At 43.3% G+C, this 17,039-nt stretch overlaps 1 protein-coding gene across 2 annotated transcripts in view; it reads left to right on the forward strand.

The window, feature by feature from the left end:
* LOC133346990 (thrombospondin-1-like) overlaps positions 1-16,706 on the forward strand; it is a 48,281-nt gene extending 31,575 nt beyond the window's left edge. The window contains exons 16-22 of one of the 2 annotated variants that reach the window (XM_061558854.1): positions 6,292-6,410; positions 7,689-7,923; positions 9,920-10,147; positions 10,710-10,981; positions 12,591-12,688; positions 14,545-14,684; positions 14,806-16,706. In XM_061558854.1, the coding sequence (XP_061414838.1) occupies positions 6,292-6,410; positions 7,689-7,923; positions 9,920-10,147; positions 10,710-10,981; positions 12,591-12,688; positions 14,545-14,684; positions 14,806-14,813 (1,100 nt within the window). In that variant the 3' untranslated portion in view covers positions 14,814-16,706. Of the gene's footprint in view, positions 1-6,291; positions 6,411-7,688; positions 7,924-9,919; positions 10,148-10,709; positions 10,982-12,590; positions 12,689-14,544; positions 14,705-14,805 lie in introns of those variants that run through there. The other variant, XM_061558853.1, reaches the window with a different exon arrangement.
* Positions 16,707-17,039: the final 333 nt, after the last annotated feature.

A 17,039-nucleotide genomic window follows, 5' to 3' on the forward strand; every position in this document is an offset into this window, starting at 1 on the left:
TCACCCGGTCTTTTGGACCCTCGAGGTGGCAACTTTAGTCAAGTATTGTGGATCATGGAACAGATGTCTTAGTTTTATTCCTGTTATGCATGAAACAATTTTCAACTACTATCATGCTGTCACCTACCATGTGTTATGTTTTATGGTGATTGAAGGCATTGCCTACCCAATCATGCATGGGTCAGTCAACTCCTTGCTTCGTGACATTATCAATGTTTATTGTCTGAACGCTGCTGTACCATTCGCATCAAAGCATTGACAGATGCTTGCTTGTTGTTTGTGATTGCGCACCACTGCCAGTGCAGCATCGCCCACCTTTGATCATCAGAGTGCGTGTATCCCTCAAGCAGTAATTGATACGGAAGCATTCGCATTCAGCCGCTGATGTGTCTGATTGCAACGCTACCATTAACTTTAGGTTAGTGGCACACGTTTTAAAGCAGTGAGTTGACTAGGAGATGGTAGTGATGCAGCAATCTCTAGGACATAGTTGCTTCTTTCAGGCATTTAGGTAATTTTTGTGCCATACAATGTTCGAGAGTATTAGGTCTGACATATGCTCAGTGACCCCTAAACCACCTGCCTGCCTGTATTTCAATCGACGAGTAAATAATAACGCGTTATTCAGTGATCCCATAAGTCCCTGGGTCAACATTTACTTGTTTCTAGTCCATTCAAAACATGGCTAGATGGAATGGCATGCATTCACCCAGTCATTCAGCATCTGTGACATAGGTTATTAATTCCGAATATGTTATACTGTACAATCATTCAGAAGTAAAAACACAGCTACATAGAAGCAAATAAGGGACATTTATTCCACTACTCAAACCATTGTTAGCACGTCCGTTATATGATAGGACACTTCAAAAACAAACAAAACACACCCTAAAACCTGTGGCCAGTGTGAATAACATTATACAAATCTGGCCAACAACACACACACACATACCTTCTGGACTATGAGATGCAACCCCAACTTTTGCTTTTAAGTACACGGGCAAACAAGTGTGGCCTCTAACCCATAGAATACAGGACGGCAGGATGATAGAACTTCTCGCAGAATGCCTCAAGCCTGGATTGTTTAGTTGTGGATATGTATAGTCTTAAACACACCAGGTGTGTTAAAAATTGACCTACAAACTAAAATCTTGGAAAAAAACCTGACTGGAAAATTGGAGCACTCTCTGGGGGTTGGAGGGGGGGGTTGTTCTCTTAAACTTTTATTTATCACTACGAGTGAGCTCTGGAAAGCGGTGAAGCACAATTCACAGCCTCTTGCAGCTCTCTCCCAGCCCACACTTTAAATGCAGGACTGCAAGCCATGGGTATTTTAAGTATTGATATGGTAAAATAATTAGTGATATATTTAAAAAAATCAAGTTAACATTATTAGTACACATTGATAGTGTCACGTGAAAAGTGCGAAAGTTAACAGTGTAAAGTTTTCAGTACTGTTTGTCTCAATTGTCATAATTTATTTGATAGTTGTGGCTTTGCTATTTATTGGTCTTGTATACTTTTCCCACGTGATTTTTTTTTTACTTTCTTTAAATACTCACTCCTCAATTCATTCGTAGGAAAATGTGAGGGTTATTTATGCCGTGAGCATTCGTCATGGGGCTATCGTAGTGGGCAATAGTTGAGAAGTGCGAGGCCAGGCCCGCAAACCCACCAGGGAGTGAGATCGTTCATGCGCCGCGCCGTGCCATTTCCCCCTGACGTCGTAACGTTGCGGTTTCATGAGCTAAGACTGAAAAACCTCGGTTTTACAAATGCACGTGGGAACAAAAACAACAATTGGATGAGTAGCTGTTGTCTCAATTGCTATAGACAATGGAAAGTGCATTTTTTTCAGTTTAAATAAATTCTACCTCTCTGGCCTATGTGGCTATGAAGAAGAGCCATTGCCTGAAACATCACCGATTATATATGACATTTTAAGACCACAATTTCATAGACGTTTGTGTTGTTTCAACTTTGTATTACTTTTATTCTGGTGCATGCAGCACTATTATAACTATATGATCATGCATATAGCATGTAAAGTACATGTTTTATGTCAACAGATATTTTAAAATATATATTGTTCTCTTTTTTAAAAGGCGTATTATATATGTGAGGATTTGAAATGGCCATTTCTTTAAAAGTCATGAGTACATACTCTTTGTTTTTTTCGGTAAAGTCACGTAGGTAAAAAAATTGAAATAAATTAAATCACGACGCGCCTCCGAAACGTCGTGATTTAATTTATTTTAATTTTTTACCTACGTCTCTTTACCGAAAAAACCAAAGAGTATGAATCCTTGCAGTCACGAAAACTTCAAATCTAGAAGTCATGAGTACAACCAACTGGGTATTATTAGCTTCCATCTGGTGCTAAATTCATACCAGTAGTTCTTGCGCTTGCAAAGTCTATCAAGATGCGTATATGTGTAATAGCCAAGAGTAATTTATAGATTTATATATTACTCGTGCAGAGGCGGCCCTTGACGAGCTGCTGCCAGCAACTGGTGCCCCCTAGGCGAACCACGCAATCGGCGTCCCCACCCTCGAACCCGAAGGGCCGATCAAGGCTGAGGTTTTTGGTAAACTGAGGAACATTTTGTCCCTATTTTCCGCTTAATGTTTTTTTAGCGTATTTTTTTTTCAACAGAGGCATCATCATTCGGTTTGTCCGTCTGTCCGTCTGTCCAACCAAGACATTCTCAGAAATGTTGAGAAATGAATTCTAAGCGATATTCCCTCTGTGCGCGCATGCGAATTGAAATCATGACATCTTCGTTATTTAATTTGTATTTTTTCGTCTAATTTGGCGCCCCACTTAACTTGGCGCCTTGGGCGACCGCCTTGTTCGCCTATATGGACGGGCCGCCTCTGCACTGGTGTGACCTGTTAAAAGAATCCACAATTTGTGGATAACGTTATGAAGTTATCTCTCAATTAGCACTCAACTGCTCTTAATGTTCACATGAATGGATTATTTTATGCCGTCAATTTATTGATACGACAATCCTCGATCTTTCAAGGCTTTGAAAATCATTGGATTTTTTTAACTATCATCTTTAATTAACTGTTAAACATAAGAACGATCCAACTTTATGGCTACAAGCCGAGAGAGAGCATCACGCGTACAATGACTCCATTGAATGCGTGCAACAACAACAACCGCCATTCGCCACTAAGTGGCGGTGACGTCACCACGACGTTTGTGCCAGGCTATGTGCATATGTGCACCTTGAGGCCACGTGAAGTGTCGAACGCCCGCTGGCAGGAGGTCACGGAGCAGACCCAGATGCCACGGGTCGACTGACTGAGACGACTGGCTGATGCGTGCACACACACACACGCGCATGTTTTTACCTTAGAGAGTAATTTCCAATTCACAACCATACAATAAATCTCTGCTCCTGGTATATATGTGTGTATATCCTGTTATACTCAGAATAACGGGATTACTCAGATCACACGGCCTGTATTTCATTTATAACCACAGCCTTAAAACATCCAGATAACTCGAAGGGCTTCATGCGATAAATTTTCGTTTATTAAAACATTGTGCAAGTGCACGCATGAGGGAAGTAAGCAAACGCTTGCACACCTTCCTGGAATTGTGGGCCTTTCCAAAACAGTTGTGTGTTTCTGATTTTTCCTCCTGGATTCCTATGACCGAGACGTTTTCTCAAAACGAAGCCGAGTCGATCGGAGCAATTGGCATGCTGCGCACGGCGCAATAAAGTCATGTTGTCCACACGTGCACATGACCTTTCCGGGAAGGCATTCTTCACTTTGAAAATCTAAACCACAGCTCAAAACTCCTTAAGGAGATCTCAAATAACACCGTGGAATCATTGCACAACTACTGTGCCCCAACAAGAACACAGCTCCTTTTGTTAAACAATAGAAATGACTCCGCTTTTCCAACAAGCGTATATTTAAATTTTGTTAACATCATGTATTTTTCAGTTGGCTATAATAATAATAATCAGAATTTCTAACAAATTACAATTCCAGATAGTAGCTTGTGCAGTGCTCCAAAAAAGCCAGTTTTACAGGGGTTTTGTAGCTAATTGTAAGTCTGAAACATATCCCAGCCATAAGTCACATTACTCTCGACAGTTTGGTCATCTTAATTAATTATTTGCGTGACTTGTTATCCATGGACACTTTATTTTTTACCAGTTTTTTTTTATGTCTGGCAACAACGTTTGATGCTGCGTCTGACAGCATCCGCATGTGCGCTGTAGACCGGCTACTGACAGCAAGCAGCACTCACTACGTCTCGCACTCGCACTGGTGATAATCGAGCAAATTCCACATCCAGGATGCATCGTCTTGCATCCACATCACAGGCAACGTGAAGTGCACTCATTGTTCAGAGTGCGCGTAAAATATTCTCCTAATTGTTTTTCTGTCTTCATTTGTTTAAGGTCAGTGGTTGGTCTGTGCTGCTCTATTATTTACACGGTTGGTTGGGTTGAAAAGGCATTTTTAGGGGTTCAGCCCCCCCACCGCATAATGCAGTAATAACCTAATATTTCTCTTTTGGCTGCATTAAAGGTTTTGGATATTTTATCCTTGGCCACACACATTTGATTTAGATGATGAGATTCCCATGCGTGGAGATTATTTTCAAATTAGTTGGTGCCTATGGTGTCAGATGAGCACAATGTAATTATATTTCTCTTTCCTTTTTTCAGTTATGCAAATAGTATTGTGTCATCTATACCAAATCTTTCCTTTTGCACAGGTTACTGCTGCCGTTTGACAGAGTGACCGTAACGAAACTTAAATAATTTAAGCATGGCTCTATTATTAGGGGTTAGAGCAAGGTCACATATGCATGCGGTGACGAGATCCGTGTGACGAATAAACACACAATGCAACTAAAGTCCAGGATTAAGCAAACCACAGCCAGCTGAATTTGCTCAAATAAACTGGAGTGTACTGAGATCCTTTTTGTTTCGTTTGTAATTTTCCCTCCGTCCCTTTTGCCCCCGTTTCTGCTCTCGTGCAGCTGGAACCAATCCCACTCAGAGTAAATACTTCTCACACAAGTCTCTCCAAGTTATTAAGTCACCTCTTACAAAAAAATAAACATGATGTCGGCAAGCCTGCAATTGGAGCGCGCAGCTCAGAATCGGAATGTTGAGGTCAATTGCGAGTCGGGGGTTATCGCAGCCCGTCCGTCAACCCTCTGTGGCCAGTAAATTTTACCGACTTTGTGGCAAGCAAACAGTGGTCTTCATGTGGAAGAACTGAACCCTGGCATAGAAATGTGAAAAGTCTGATGCTGTCTAGGGCCACCAGTAGAGATGAGTAGTCGCCTGGTTTGAGTTTGTCTATTCATATACACGTAATTTTATAAACTATTCTTCTCTTTTGAATTCCATGGAGGTTGCCCATCGTTTAAGCAGCACTGAGACTGGTCACGTGTTTATTTTATCAAGGCTCCCATGCCTCGGATTTTGGGCAGATTGACCTCAAACCCACCGTTGTAATCTGACACCGATCACAACCACAAATCTTGTACAGTGAGGTCGTCACAGGTCATGTTCTTTGTCAATTAAAAGGCGCCTATACCATTGCAAAATAATAAGCAAGTTCATTATTAAAACAATAATTTACAGCCCTTTGTCAAATCCGGCACTGGACAAAGGGGTCCCCATAACGTGCCATGCTGGGGAGTATGAATTGATGATGTTCAGTGGTTCACATATCACTGGCCATTGATGTTTGCTTTGCAGGGAAATGCTGTCTGATAACCACTGCACTGCTACTTTATCACGAAGGTCATGATACACTGCTTTATCTGTTCTCATTTTTGATATATGTTGTTCTGCTTTATTACACGTATTGTATTTTTGTAATTCGGATTTTATCCTTCCCCCTAAATCACATAGAGGGATGATGGCCGATGGACGAGACTGACTATGGAGATGCAGCCCTTTTTCAATCCCACTCCTGCATGATATCTGGATGTTTATTCAAGTTTATCAATTAACACACTTTTAGAACTGTCATTTGTGTTTACAGGCAATAAGTACCTGCTTTCCCCCACAACACCAAGAGTGTCTGACAGAGACAAACGTGTAATTCACGAGAATGAGATTTGCTAAAAAACGAGAATGGGCCATCATGCATGCATTTCAACAACATGGAAATCGTGCTACAGTTGGATATCAGATAACAGAATGCATTGATGTGGTGGCTGTTTTGATCGATGCTTAATGTCAAGGTGAAGTTAACAATAACACCCGAGGGCATTAACTGTTTGTCTTCGTTGCCCAGGTATTCTAAACGAACAAGACAACTGTCCTTATATCTATAACGTGGACCAGAAGGACACGGACAAGGATGGCGTTGGCGACATGTGCGACAATTGTCCACTGGAGCACAACCCAGAGCAGGTGAGGGTGCTTCCCCCTATGTGCCTCATGAGATCCCTCGGCCTCTGGTAGGCTTTGTCATACTGGTAGGGACCACTTGGTTCCACCAGCCCACAGGGGATTGTTGTGTCCGTCCGTCCGTCGTACATCCAAAAATGGGAGGGGTTGGGCTGGGTCGAGAGGGGAGGGTGGTGAGGGGCTGTGTGGGGAGGGGCTGGTCACCCCGTGGTGCCCTTATAAAACTCAACGTTTAACCTACTCAAGCCGGCTTGTGCCCGCCCTCACAGTCGGGCATATTTGCGGAATACACCACGCTGCCGTTGACCCTGGCCATTGACCGAGCAACCCAACGTTCCTACCAGCTCCCTCTGCAGGAATGTATTTATAATGGGGGTGGGGGGGGTAAACTGATAAACTGTGTCATGTTATAAGCATAGGCATGGGGTTAGTTAAATTATATGCATGCTTTCATTGGCCCCGTTATGAATTCCTGACACTTTTATCCCATTTTGTTCGTATTGCACAGTACAGTATTCACATATCACAAATCACAGTAAAAACTCGCCCTTTTACGGTGAATGTCAATTGGCAGTGCACCTCACGATGCAACGGTTGATTTCACACTTCTCTCCATCATATGTTTCACAGCTTGCTGCCGATATTTTTTCCCTCGAATGCTTACCCTGAAATTTTAAGTTGTTCCCTATGTGTTTTTGTAAGGAATTTTGAGATTCACCATAAAAAATAAATGTTAATCCCAATGATACATTTTTCTGATAATATCCATAATGCAGGTTTTTTTTGGTTAGATCGCGTAAATATATAAATGTGTCGTTAAACCCGCCACCACCCGACACAGCTAATTAGTAAGGTTTGTCACATAAAGAGAACATGCCAATTGCTGATGCTAGTTGTAATTACTGGCAAAACGTTGTACTCAGATTGTAAATGTTGTGGATTTACTTTCCAATGTACTAGTAACGAATTGACATGTTCTGTTTACATGACAAACCTTACTAATTGTCTGTGCCGGGTGGTGGCGGGTTTAACGACACATTTATATTTACATGATCTAACCCCACAAAAACCCGTATTATAGATTAATTTAGCTCCTGTCTTCTGCTGTCTTCTGCGCAAATGTAGCAGGGAAGTCGCGGATGATTTAACGTGTTTATAGGCCAGCTTTGTGCCTGCAGCACATGACAATGGTGCATGGGATCACTGGCTAGTTGTCCTAGCATGGGCGTAATATTGTGCACGGATAACACTTCTGCGTGCTTCATTCTTCTGTTTTTACAGATGGACACAGACTCTGACCTCATTGGAGATAAGTGTGATAACAATCAGGACATTGATGAGGATGGCCATCAAAACAATTTGGACAACTGCCCCTATGTGCCAAACTCTAATCAGGCTGACCATGACAAAGATGGCAAAGGTGACGCTTGTGATTGGGATGATGACAACGATGGAATTCCCGACGACAAGGACAACTGTCGACTCGTGCCAAACCCTGACCAACTCGACTCTGATGGTACAGCACGCACGTAGACACACAAAGACAAAGATCCCCCGTATAGGCTTACTGACTGTTGGGGCAAGAGCTAGTAGCGAGTACATATGAAGGCCGGCACATTGCACGAAGGGGGTGGTTTGGCCAGCAGCACTTCAGGCAACCTTTGTCTTCCCCGTTCCGATGTTTAAACATCATTCCAGGTACCTATTTAAGGTAGAGATAACCTAGGGGAGGCCCAGGACCGGTTCAGATAGTGTCACTGATGTTGCGCATGATCGGGAATCGAAAGCAGCTCGCTGGGTTTGTAGCGCAGGGCCACTGCACCACCGCTCCCCGCAGTGACAAAGACACACACAAGCACACTTGTGCATGTTAACAAGTACTCGCACATACTTGTAGTGGACATAAAGCACACATAATTACAGGCATCAGGCTACTTTCTCCTTGTTATATATTTTAAGTTAATTCTCTCACAACAGAAGTGCTTTAGTAATTCCCTCACTGTCTACCACTTGGCTATGCAAATCTGCAAAATTCCATTTAAATTGTTGATGAAATTTGCACCTGTCAAAATAATTAAGTGCTGTACTTATAAAAAGAGTGCTCGTACCCCGAGGGTGTTTAACAAGATACCCTGGGCTGCACACTGACCACACACAGCATGTGGACTGATGTCGAATATCCCATGCCTTTTCATTCCATGTCATTCATCTTCATAAGAGAGATATTCGAAATGAATCAAGTTGATCGATGATATAACTCTAATGGAGATCAGGCTCCCAAGTTTAATCTCAATAAATATATAAAATTAGTACAAATCTGTCGTAACAATAGCGGAGAGCTCTCCCCTGTCAGTGATGTTGTGGACCTTAGGGAGCCCCGGGGCTCGCTGGTGACATCCTCCGCGTGCTACGTGTGCTGCAGAGCAGTGCTGATCTAGGCAGCATTTCATATTTCATCGTAGTCTTAGTCCGGTCAACAACAGCAACCTGTGAATGTTGTCGTCAAATCTTACCCCGATCATTTATGTAGTCATTGTATTAGTCCGGTAGACGAAAGCAGTCAAGAATGTAGCCCGTTCTCCGCTGCTATTAAATGTTGGTGTGAGGGGTGTGCAAGTTCCCCTCAATATAATCAGGTCAGCAAATTAGTTAACTAACTCGATCTTTTTATATAAACATAGAGACAAGCACCCTTTATGGTTTACTAGATTATCTTACTTTGCATCTTGATCCACACTCATTAAACTGCACGCTTTGGTGGGTAGCCGTGGTGATCATTATGCCTGATGATTTTCATCCAATCATAGTCATCGCTGACTTTGACTAAAATTAAAACCCATTGCCAAACATGTCCCTCCCCTATCACGGGACCTCCTTTGCCAGTACCAAAATATAATAATAGGTTTTTCCCCTTTTTTATGTTAAAACACCAAACTGAAACCGTTTACAAGGAATCATGTCTGCATTAACCACAATGCTTGTGGTCAGAATGCAAAAAAAACACACTCTGATAATATTGGCATTGTCCATGAAACTGATTGGTCCACACCAGAAACCTATTCTCATGTTCCTCCGTAAATTTGTTCCCGAAATAAACACTGGTGGAGAGCGCATGCAGACACACACACGGGGGGGAGGGGGGGGAAAGAGGCATCTCTGCCTGCTAGAAATCGGGCAACACGCGATGAGTCTCCCATGATTCATCGAATAATTCCACAACAGTATAATTACCTGCCGTAAAACGCCGTGCGTGATGTACGATACGATGCTAACAGCGCTCAAAGCAGGATCTCGCTTTGTTCCATGAAGTCACAAAAAAGGAATTTGTTTAACATTTATTGCTCATAAAGATGTACGAGAGAGGTAAAAATCCACGGGATTAACCATCTCTTCTTCACGAACAACGTGTACCATGTACCCCTCCGTGTGGGGTTCGTTTAAAGCTATGCAGCACGACTGCGATCACCTCCGCAGCGGTGTTGTCATGGTATTTGCTGTATGTTAATTTACAGGCGATGGGCGAGGCGACGCCTGCAAATACGACTTTGACAACGACGGAATACCGGACGTTGAGGACAACTGCCCTGAGAATGCGGCTATTTTCCGGACAGACCTGCGTAAGTTCCAGGTGGTTCCCCTCGACCCCAAGGGCACAGCTCAGATCGACCCGAACTGGGCGGTGCGCCACCAGGGCAAGGAGCTCGTGCAGACGGTCAACAGCGACCCAGGGATGGCCATCGGTGAGTTGATCACGATCGCCCTCATTGATTCCTCAATGTCGCACCTCGGAGTAAGAAACACGTCTCTTGTTAAGCTGTTATGCGTTGTTTACGTTGTCCGTGCTGCGTCAACTGTTCAAAGACTTCTATTCGTGTCGTAATTATAAAAAAAATTGTAATGATACTGCCTATTTAGTCAGTAAAGTTTTTTTAAAGATATGAACGGATATCTTTCGTGAATTTGTGAACTTATAGCCAGGATGGTGCTGTGGTATCATGGGCCGCAATCTGAACTTGCAATCCAGAGGTCACTGGTTCGATCTGCTGGCAATATGCATGGGTGCACCACAGTTGGACGGCAGGTCGTGTCTATGCGGAGAGGTGAAGTATGGGTGCTCCTACCTCGTCCGAGACAACTGGCCAGTGTGGAAGGGGAATTGAGGCTCTCCAGACCTCCTTCCGGTGGAGACTCTTCCACCAGCAGCGACGTGCGCAAACGATCGCGGGGTTGCGCCTTTACCTCGAAGTCCCAAACGTACTTTGTGGTGAACACAATCTTAACGTTCCCCCCCCCCCTCTCTAGGGTACGACGAGTTCAACGGCGTAGACTTCAGCGGCACTTTGTTTGTAAACACGGAGCTCGACGACGACTACGCGGGCTTCGTGTTCGGCTACCAGTCGAGCGGCCGCTTCTACGTCGTCATGTGGAAGCAGGTGACGCAGACCTACTGGCAGAACAAGCCGACGGTGGCGCACGGCTACGCCGGCTTGCAGATCAAGGTCGTCAACTCGTCCACGGGACCGAGCGAGAACCTTCGCAACGCGCTCTGGCACACGGGGGACACCCCTGGACAGGTAACGCCGCGACGGGTACCGCCGAAATCTCGCCACAACACAAGTCCCTTTTTATTTTATTGGATTTGATTGGACGCCCGTTGTTGCAGGAGAGAGTACATTCGAAGGGGTGCAGTCTGTGGGCTGTGTCCTCTGGGCTGGAGCATCTCCCTGTAAGAGAGTGTATTCGTTTGGGGGGCGGGGGGCATGTTCTACTTAAGCAGAGGGAGGGAGGAAGGGGGAGTGAGAAAATATTACAAAAGCCACAACATGACTCTTATCCAACCAAACGTTGCTTAGCCTGGAGTGAAATACACGAATACACTGTATAAAATCCATGTATTGTACAGGGTGTTCAAAGAGGTATCATTATTAAGCAACTGCAGAGAGCGTTTTGAACGGTGCGATTACAATTTCTGCTGCTCATTTTTTTAAATCCTAAAAGCTTGAGCGATCTTCGGGCCTTCGGCCGCACATAACAACAGGCAGGGGGGTGTCAGCGGACATCTCAAATATCGCGAGGGCCCTCGTCGCCACCCCCGTGGCGGAGACGTGGAGGTCTCGAGGGATGGGAACTCGCACGATGAAATCTTCATACGACCCGTTCGTTGTGCGTGTGTAGTTGGATCGACCCAGCTCAAACTGCTGTGCGACTTTTAACGAGTTAATAAACAGACGATTCCTTCACGAACACGCTGTATTTTCAAACTACCTCATCACACATTCCAGCTCATACCATCGTACACTTTTAACTCCCATCCAATTAACGTCACCTGCACACATGTTTAACTTCTTTCACATCGTACATAGCCAACCGTGCTAATCGGAGGTGCGACACGTACACTTGCTATCCCATAAATATCACTTACACACATACACTTACTGTTCAATAAATATCACTTACACACGAACACTTACTATCAGCATTAAAATGCATTCCTTTTAGCTAAGAGCTGTCACATCACATACAGCCACACCTTGCAACAGTGCACCACATCACACCGAAATGCACCGCTCTGGAATTTGGCTGGGCAAATGTAAAATATTTGGAATGAAATATGTCCGATGTGTTTAAAACAGTAAGAGCTTTTTGTATCACAAGCATTTTCACGAATAATTCCTAAACTGTCGCCTATGTCCGGTGACGCACACTCAGACACTGGTAACCACACAATAACATTGAACAAACGTGGATACGATTTTCCCAATTTATGAATACAAATGTACAAAACGTCCCGGTTTGTTATCATAAAAAATTACGTATGTTTATTGCGTTCGTTTAGGTAACGTAACGTTTGCGCATACTGCTCCGTGTCTGTCATATTAAAAATGTTTCTCTATACATTGGACTAATATTTTACAATTCCATTCATATAACACATTTCCCAAGGCCATGTCAATCATTGCAGTTTTTTAAAACATACTTCACCACGCTGGTCAGTGCCAGTTGGAAGGCAAGACCCGTTAATATCACTCGCGACCGATGTTTGGCGTTCCGCACTTTCCCTAAAATAGCCTTATAACATATCTAAAGTAGAACATGTTTTATGGAAATCTTCCACGTGAAAACTAGTGGTCGGTGTTTGATGCGCAATGCTAACACGGCGTGCTGCTGCTGCTGTTGTTGTAGGTGCGCACTCTGTGGCACGACCCTAAGGTGATCGGCTGGAAAGACTTCACAGCCTACAGGTGGCATCTTGTCCACAGACCCAAGACTGGCTTCATCAGGTACTCACTCACACCGCTCGTGAAGCTTTCACTTCAAAGGCATCTGGTTAATTGCAGTCTGAGCCGAAGTCCGTATACTTCGATATAAGAGTGTGTTGTCACCATGACGGAGAAAGTGTGGGAAATACAAGGTCAATTTAATAAAAAAACACACAACAAAACAGAGAGGCAGCTCAAGTGCCCAGGGTGTTCCAGCTTGCATCAGTCCCGTTAAGCGTGTCCGAGCGTGTTTTTTTTTTAGATCCCTGCCTTCATTCTTGCGGTCGCAGTCATGTTTATTGCTCCATATTTTTTGGGAGTGCGTTCTTCATTAACTTTCTTACGCTGCAGCTTGTAAGGTTGACAGTAACGGCCGCAGCCGAGGCACCGAGTGTATGCTGCGTTGTTGGGTCATGTAACCCACACAACCGGTCTCTGGGTGGCGGGTTCAGTTTAGTTTGATGGGAGCCCGAGGCTGTTATAGATTTTGGGCCCCCTCTTAACTTTTACCACTCATTACAAACGCACTCATTGCACACAAAGTGCTTGCCACAAATAAACCACAATACCTCGCTGATCTCGTCAAGGAACATAAATCATCACGTCAACTCCGATCATCCTCACAGCGGCTTTTGGCTCGCCATCGAACGAAGACGGTCACTGCATCGCACGCTTTTCAAATGCGCTTCTCCGGCCGTCTGGAACGCTCTTCCTTCCGACATTAGGAAGCCACTGGAGCTATCCACTTTTAAATCATCTCGATTGAAACTAATTTCTTTAGAACAGCTTTTTATGTTCAGTTAGTTTCTCTCCCCCCACACCCCCGATTAGCGCGGTTGGCGATGCACGGTGCGAAAGAAGTTCAACATACAGTACATCACCACCTCCAATGTCGATTGTCAAGCACTGTTATTTACCTTGGTTACTTTAGTACTTGCTTTTAAATGTATCGTACAAATTGTAAAGCTATATCAACGTTAAAACTAACAAAGCTATTTTAATGTCTGCATGTAACTTGCAGTCTTCTTCTTAGTATGCCTGATGTTGTTTTAGAATAGCAACAGATTTACTTTGAGGTGGTGGAAGCCAGATCATTGTGTCAGGCACACTAAAAATCATTGGCACGATGCTATTATTAAAAAACAACATTGCCTATATCATCATGCTCCAAGATTGTGTTTCAACAGTTACAAAGCAGCAAATATTTTGGGGGTAAGGCAGTGGGGGGGGGGGGGGGGGCTTGAAATCCGAGGCTCCGGGGGGTTGCAGCCCTCGGTAAGTACGGCCCTGTGGCTGTGATGAAGCAGCCGTCGCCTGAGCAGATAGCAAAGGGCAAATGTGCACACCGCAAGCGAGAGTAGAAGTGAAGTGACACGGTGCAGGAAACCCCTCTTGGAATGTAAGAAACTTTCCACTGGCCGGTACCAGTGTACTCATAGCTGGCGTAATTTGTTCAGAGACGAGTGATGTATAAATCAGAGGCGAATGCAATAAAACTACATCTGAGGCAGCTACAATTAAATAGAAATGTCACGGCACTTTTCATCGGACTGTTTCATTTGAGGAATTGTTATGGACTGCGGTGAAAATGTTAAAATTTTCTGCCGACGGTAACACAACACCTCGAGTGTGTTGCGCACCAGACCTCTGCAGACTCTATCTTTTTTTCCACGCCGTTACAAAAGCCGCATTGTCCAGCCAAACGCCCGAGTGGACTAAACAACCGAAGGTGTCACAACGTGCGCCATGACTCACCCCTAAAATGCAATATCCAGACCACCGCATTACACAAACCCATCATTCCTTCTGAGTTTGTTCGCAAAGTGGCTCATGGTCGATTTCATAACTTGCGCCGTTCTCATCTGCTTTTATTGCAGGGTTGTGATGCACGAGGGAAAGCAGGTCTTGGCTGACTCGGGACCCATCTACGACAAAACATTTGCGGGTGGTCGGCTTGGGCTCTTTGTGTTCTCCCAGGAGATGATTTACTTTTCAGACCTCAAGTACGGCTGCAAAGGTGAGGCTTCTATGAGTTAGTTTTTTACACCTTCATTTTGAAAATGAACTACAAATATTGCTCGTTCACGTTTAATATTTCCACGCCGGTGACAATTCACTCTATTTCCCTCTGTTTACAGATTCTTAGATGAAAACCTGAACGAGACAAAGGTACCAGCCATTGTACCAGATATTTTCCCAAAGCTACCTTGCAAATGCTTCGATCAATATTCAGCGAGTGATTGGCTGAAACATAACCACATTAATGGAGGGTGTATTCAATGTAACGTTTGGGTTATACTTTTGTATACCTTCACACAAATGTAGAACTCACCAGGAATCACTCGTTCCAAGTGACGCAGCTTTATCCGAAGCAAAGCTAGAGTACAAGAAATGTAACGACGTCACAGGGGACTCCACACAGCAATTTAATATTTCAACTTCAGATACGGCAGTGGACTCCCCTCTAACATATAGCTGTGGTGAATAAGCAATTGTTACGCATTATTCTCAACGTATGACTGATGCCATCTGTTGATTAAACTTCCAAAGTATACAGTACCTCGGTAAAATGCTTAAGATGTTGGATGCTTGAGGTGTTAATAATGGATGTTGTTGCATTTTGATAAATGTAGAGTAGAAATATAAGATGTTACGTCAAACTTGCAATGTTATCTTTATATGCTTGAAATTAATGGAAAAAAAACACATATACGGACTATTTAAGAAATCATTTTATACTTGCATTTTTTTTTTACATTGACATCTTGTCAAGTTTGCAAGACCAATGCGTGTCCAAAGAGTTGATTGTAAACAGCAATGTGCGGCAAATTTCTTAGCAAAATTTTTTACACGTAACATCCAGCTCACCTGGGAATCATATTCAGGTTTCAGAACTGAAAGATTGAGTCCACTGTAGATAACGTTTTGTTATGTATGAATTAAATTATTTATTTTCATGTCAATGTCAATTGTGTATGATTCTGATTACTCTCCAGTTGGTGGTATTGTGCTGCTTCAGGAATGAAAAAGGAAATCTGTATGATTGTAAATAAGTATTTATTTCTAAAATTACCCATTTATTCTGATCGGGTGTGGGACGAAACACAAAGCCAGGGGGCTGAACCATCGGGGGTTTTTTTTTAGAGAAAGTGACAGATGAGCTCTGTTAGTGACGATTCTTTCCCGATCACCAATTTCCATATTTTAATGTGGATGTGTCGGGTCTTTCTACATGTCATATTTGGATGCCATGTTCCCCCCCCCCCCCAAAAAAAAAAATTAGCATGTCGCTTATTCTGGATGGCGTTAACTTTATGGTCATTAAAAGAGAAATATGGAGGCACATAAAAGTCAGAACTTTTAAGGGAAATCAGCTGAACAGGAGCAGGGAGGTGGTGAGTATTGAGGGTGATGAGTAATGGAGGTGACCTCACCAAGGTTGGATTGAATAAGTATTTCAGTAGGAAAAATATATTGGCCTTTCACCAACTTTTAAAGGCTACTATGCTTGTGTGAAATAATTCATTGGATGATGTAGTCAGTTAAATTCCCCACTGAAATGTTTTCATTAAAGATATTTCCCCCGAAAAATGTTAGCAGATGGAAAAAGTACATTCCACACAAATCGCATTATCAAATGTATCCTTGTTTTACCCAATTCGTCCATTGTTGATTTGAAACCTGTTTACACGAGAACATCAATGGGTAAATCTTTGATTTGTACATATGAAAACATCCCATTTCCAACAAGAACGCTCACGACTATTTCTGCGAAGTGAGATTTAAATGGAAAACAAGAACGCGCACATTGCGCGTACGCTTTCAGTTAAAAATCAGCAAACAATCAGGATGCACCGAGTACAGTAATCATTTCACATATACGGTTCATTGAAGAAATCATACGGTATTTTTTACTGCATTGTTGAAAGCTGCCAAACTTGTTCTGTGGCCTGAAAGATAGTTTGTACCGCCAATATTAGTGTATTTTAAGAATAATGTATGAAATGTCTGAAATAATAAATGCCCACTTTATAATAAACCGAATTTTGTCTTCATGTGCATTATTTGCAATATATCACCTTTAATGTGTTGTATTCAGTGGGTTCGTGGAAACAATGTAACGTTTTACTACAACGTCCAACAAACCATGTGCTCAGGGTCTCGTGATCAGAAAATTGCGAGTTCAAATCCAGGTTGCACGTTGAACTTCTTTCGCACCGTACACAGCCAACCGTGCTAATCGGAGGTGCAGTTTGGGGGTTGACACAGCTCATCAACCCTCCAGGATCGGTACAATGTGTACCTACTGTGGGGGAGTTAAGAGTGGTGTCGTTTGGAGAGATCCTCTCCCCGCAGTAGGAATGTGAAATGT

The sequence above is a fragment of the Lethenteron reissneri genome, chromosome 25, assembly GCF_015708825.2.
Source record: "Lethenteron reissneri isolate LAM-NWPU_2019-01 chromosome 25, ASM1570882v1, whole genome shotgun sequence".
NCBI lineage: Eukaryota > Metazoa > Chordata > Hyperoartia > Petromyzontiformes > Petromyzontidae > Lethenteron > Lethenteron reissneri.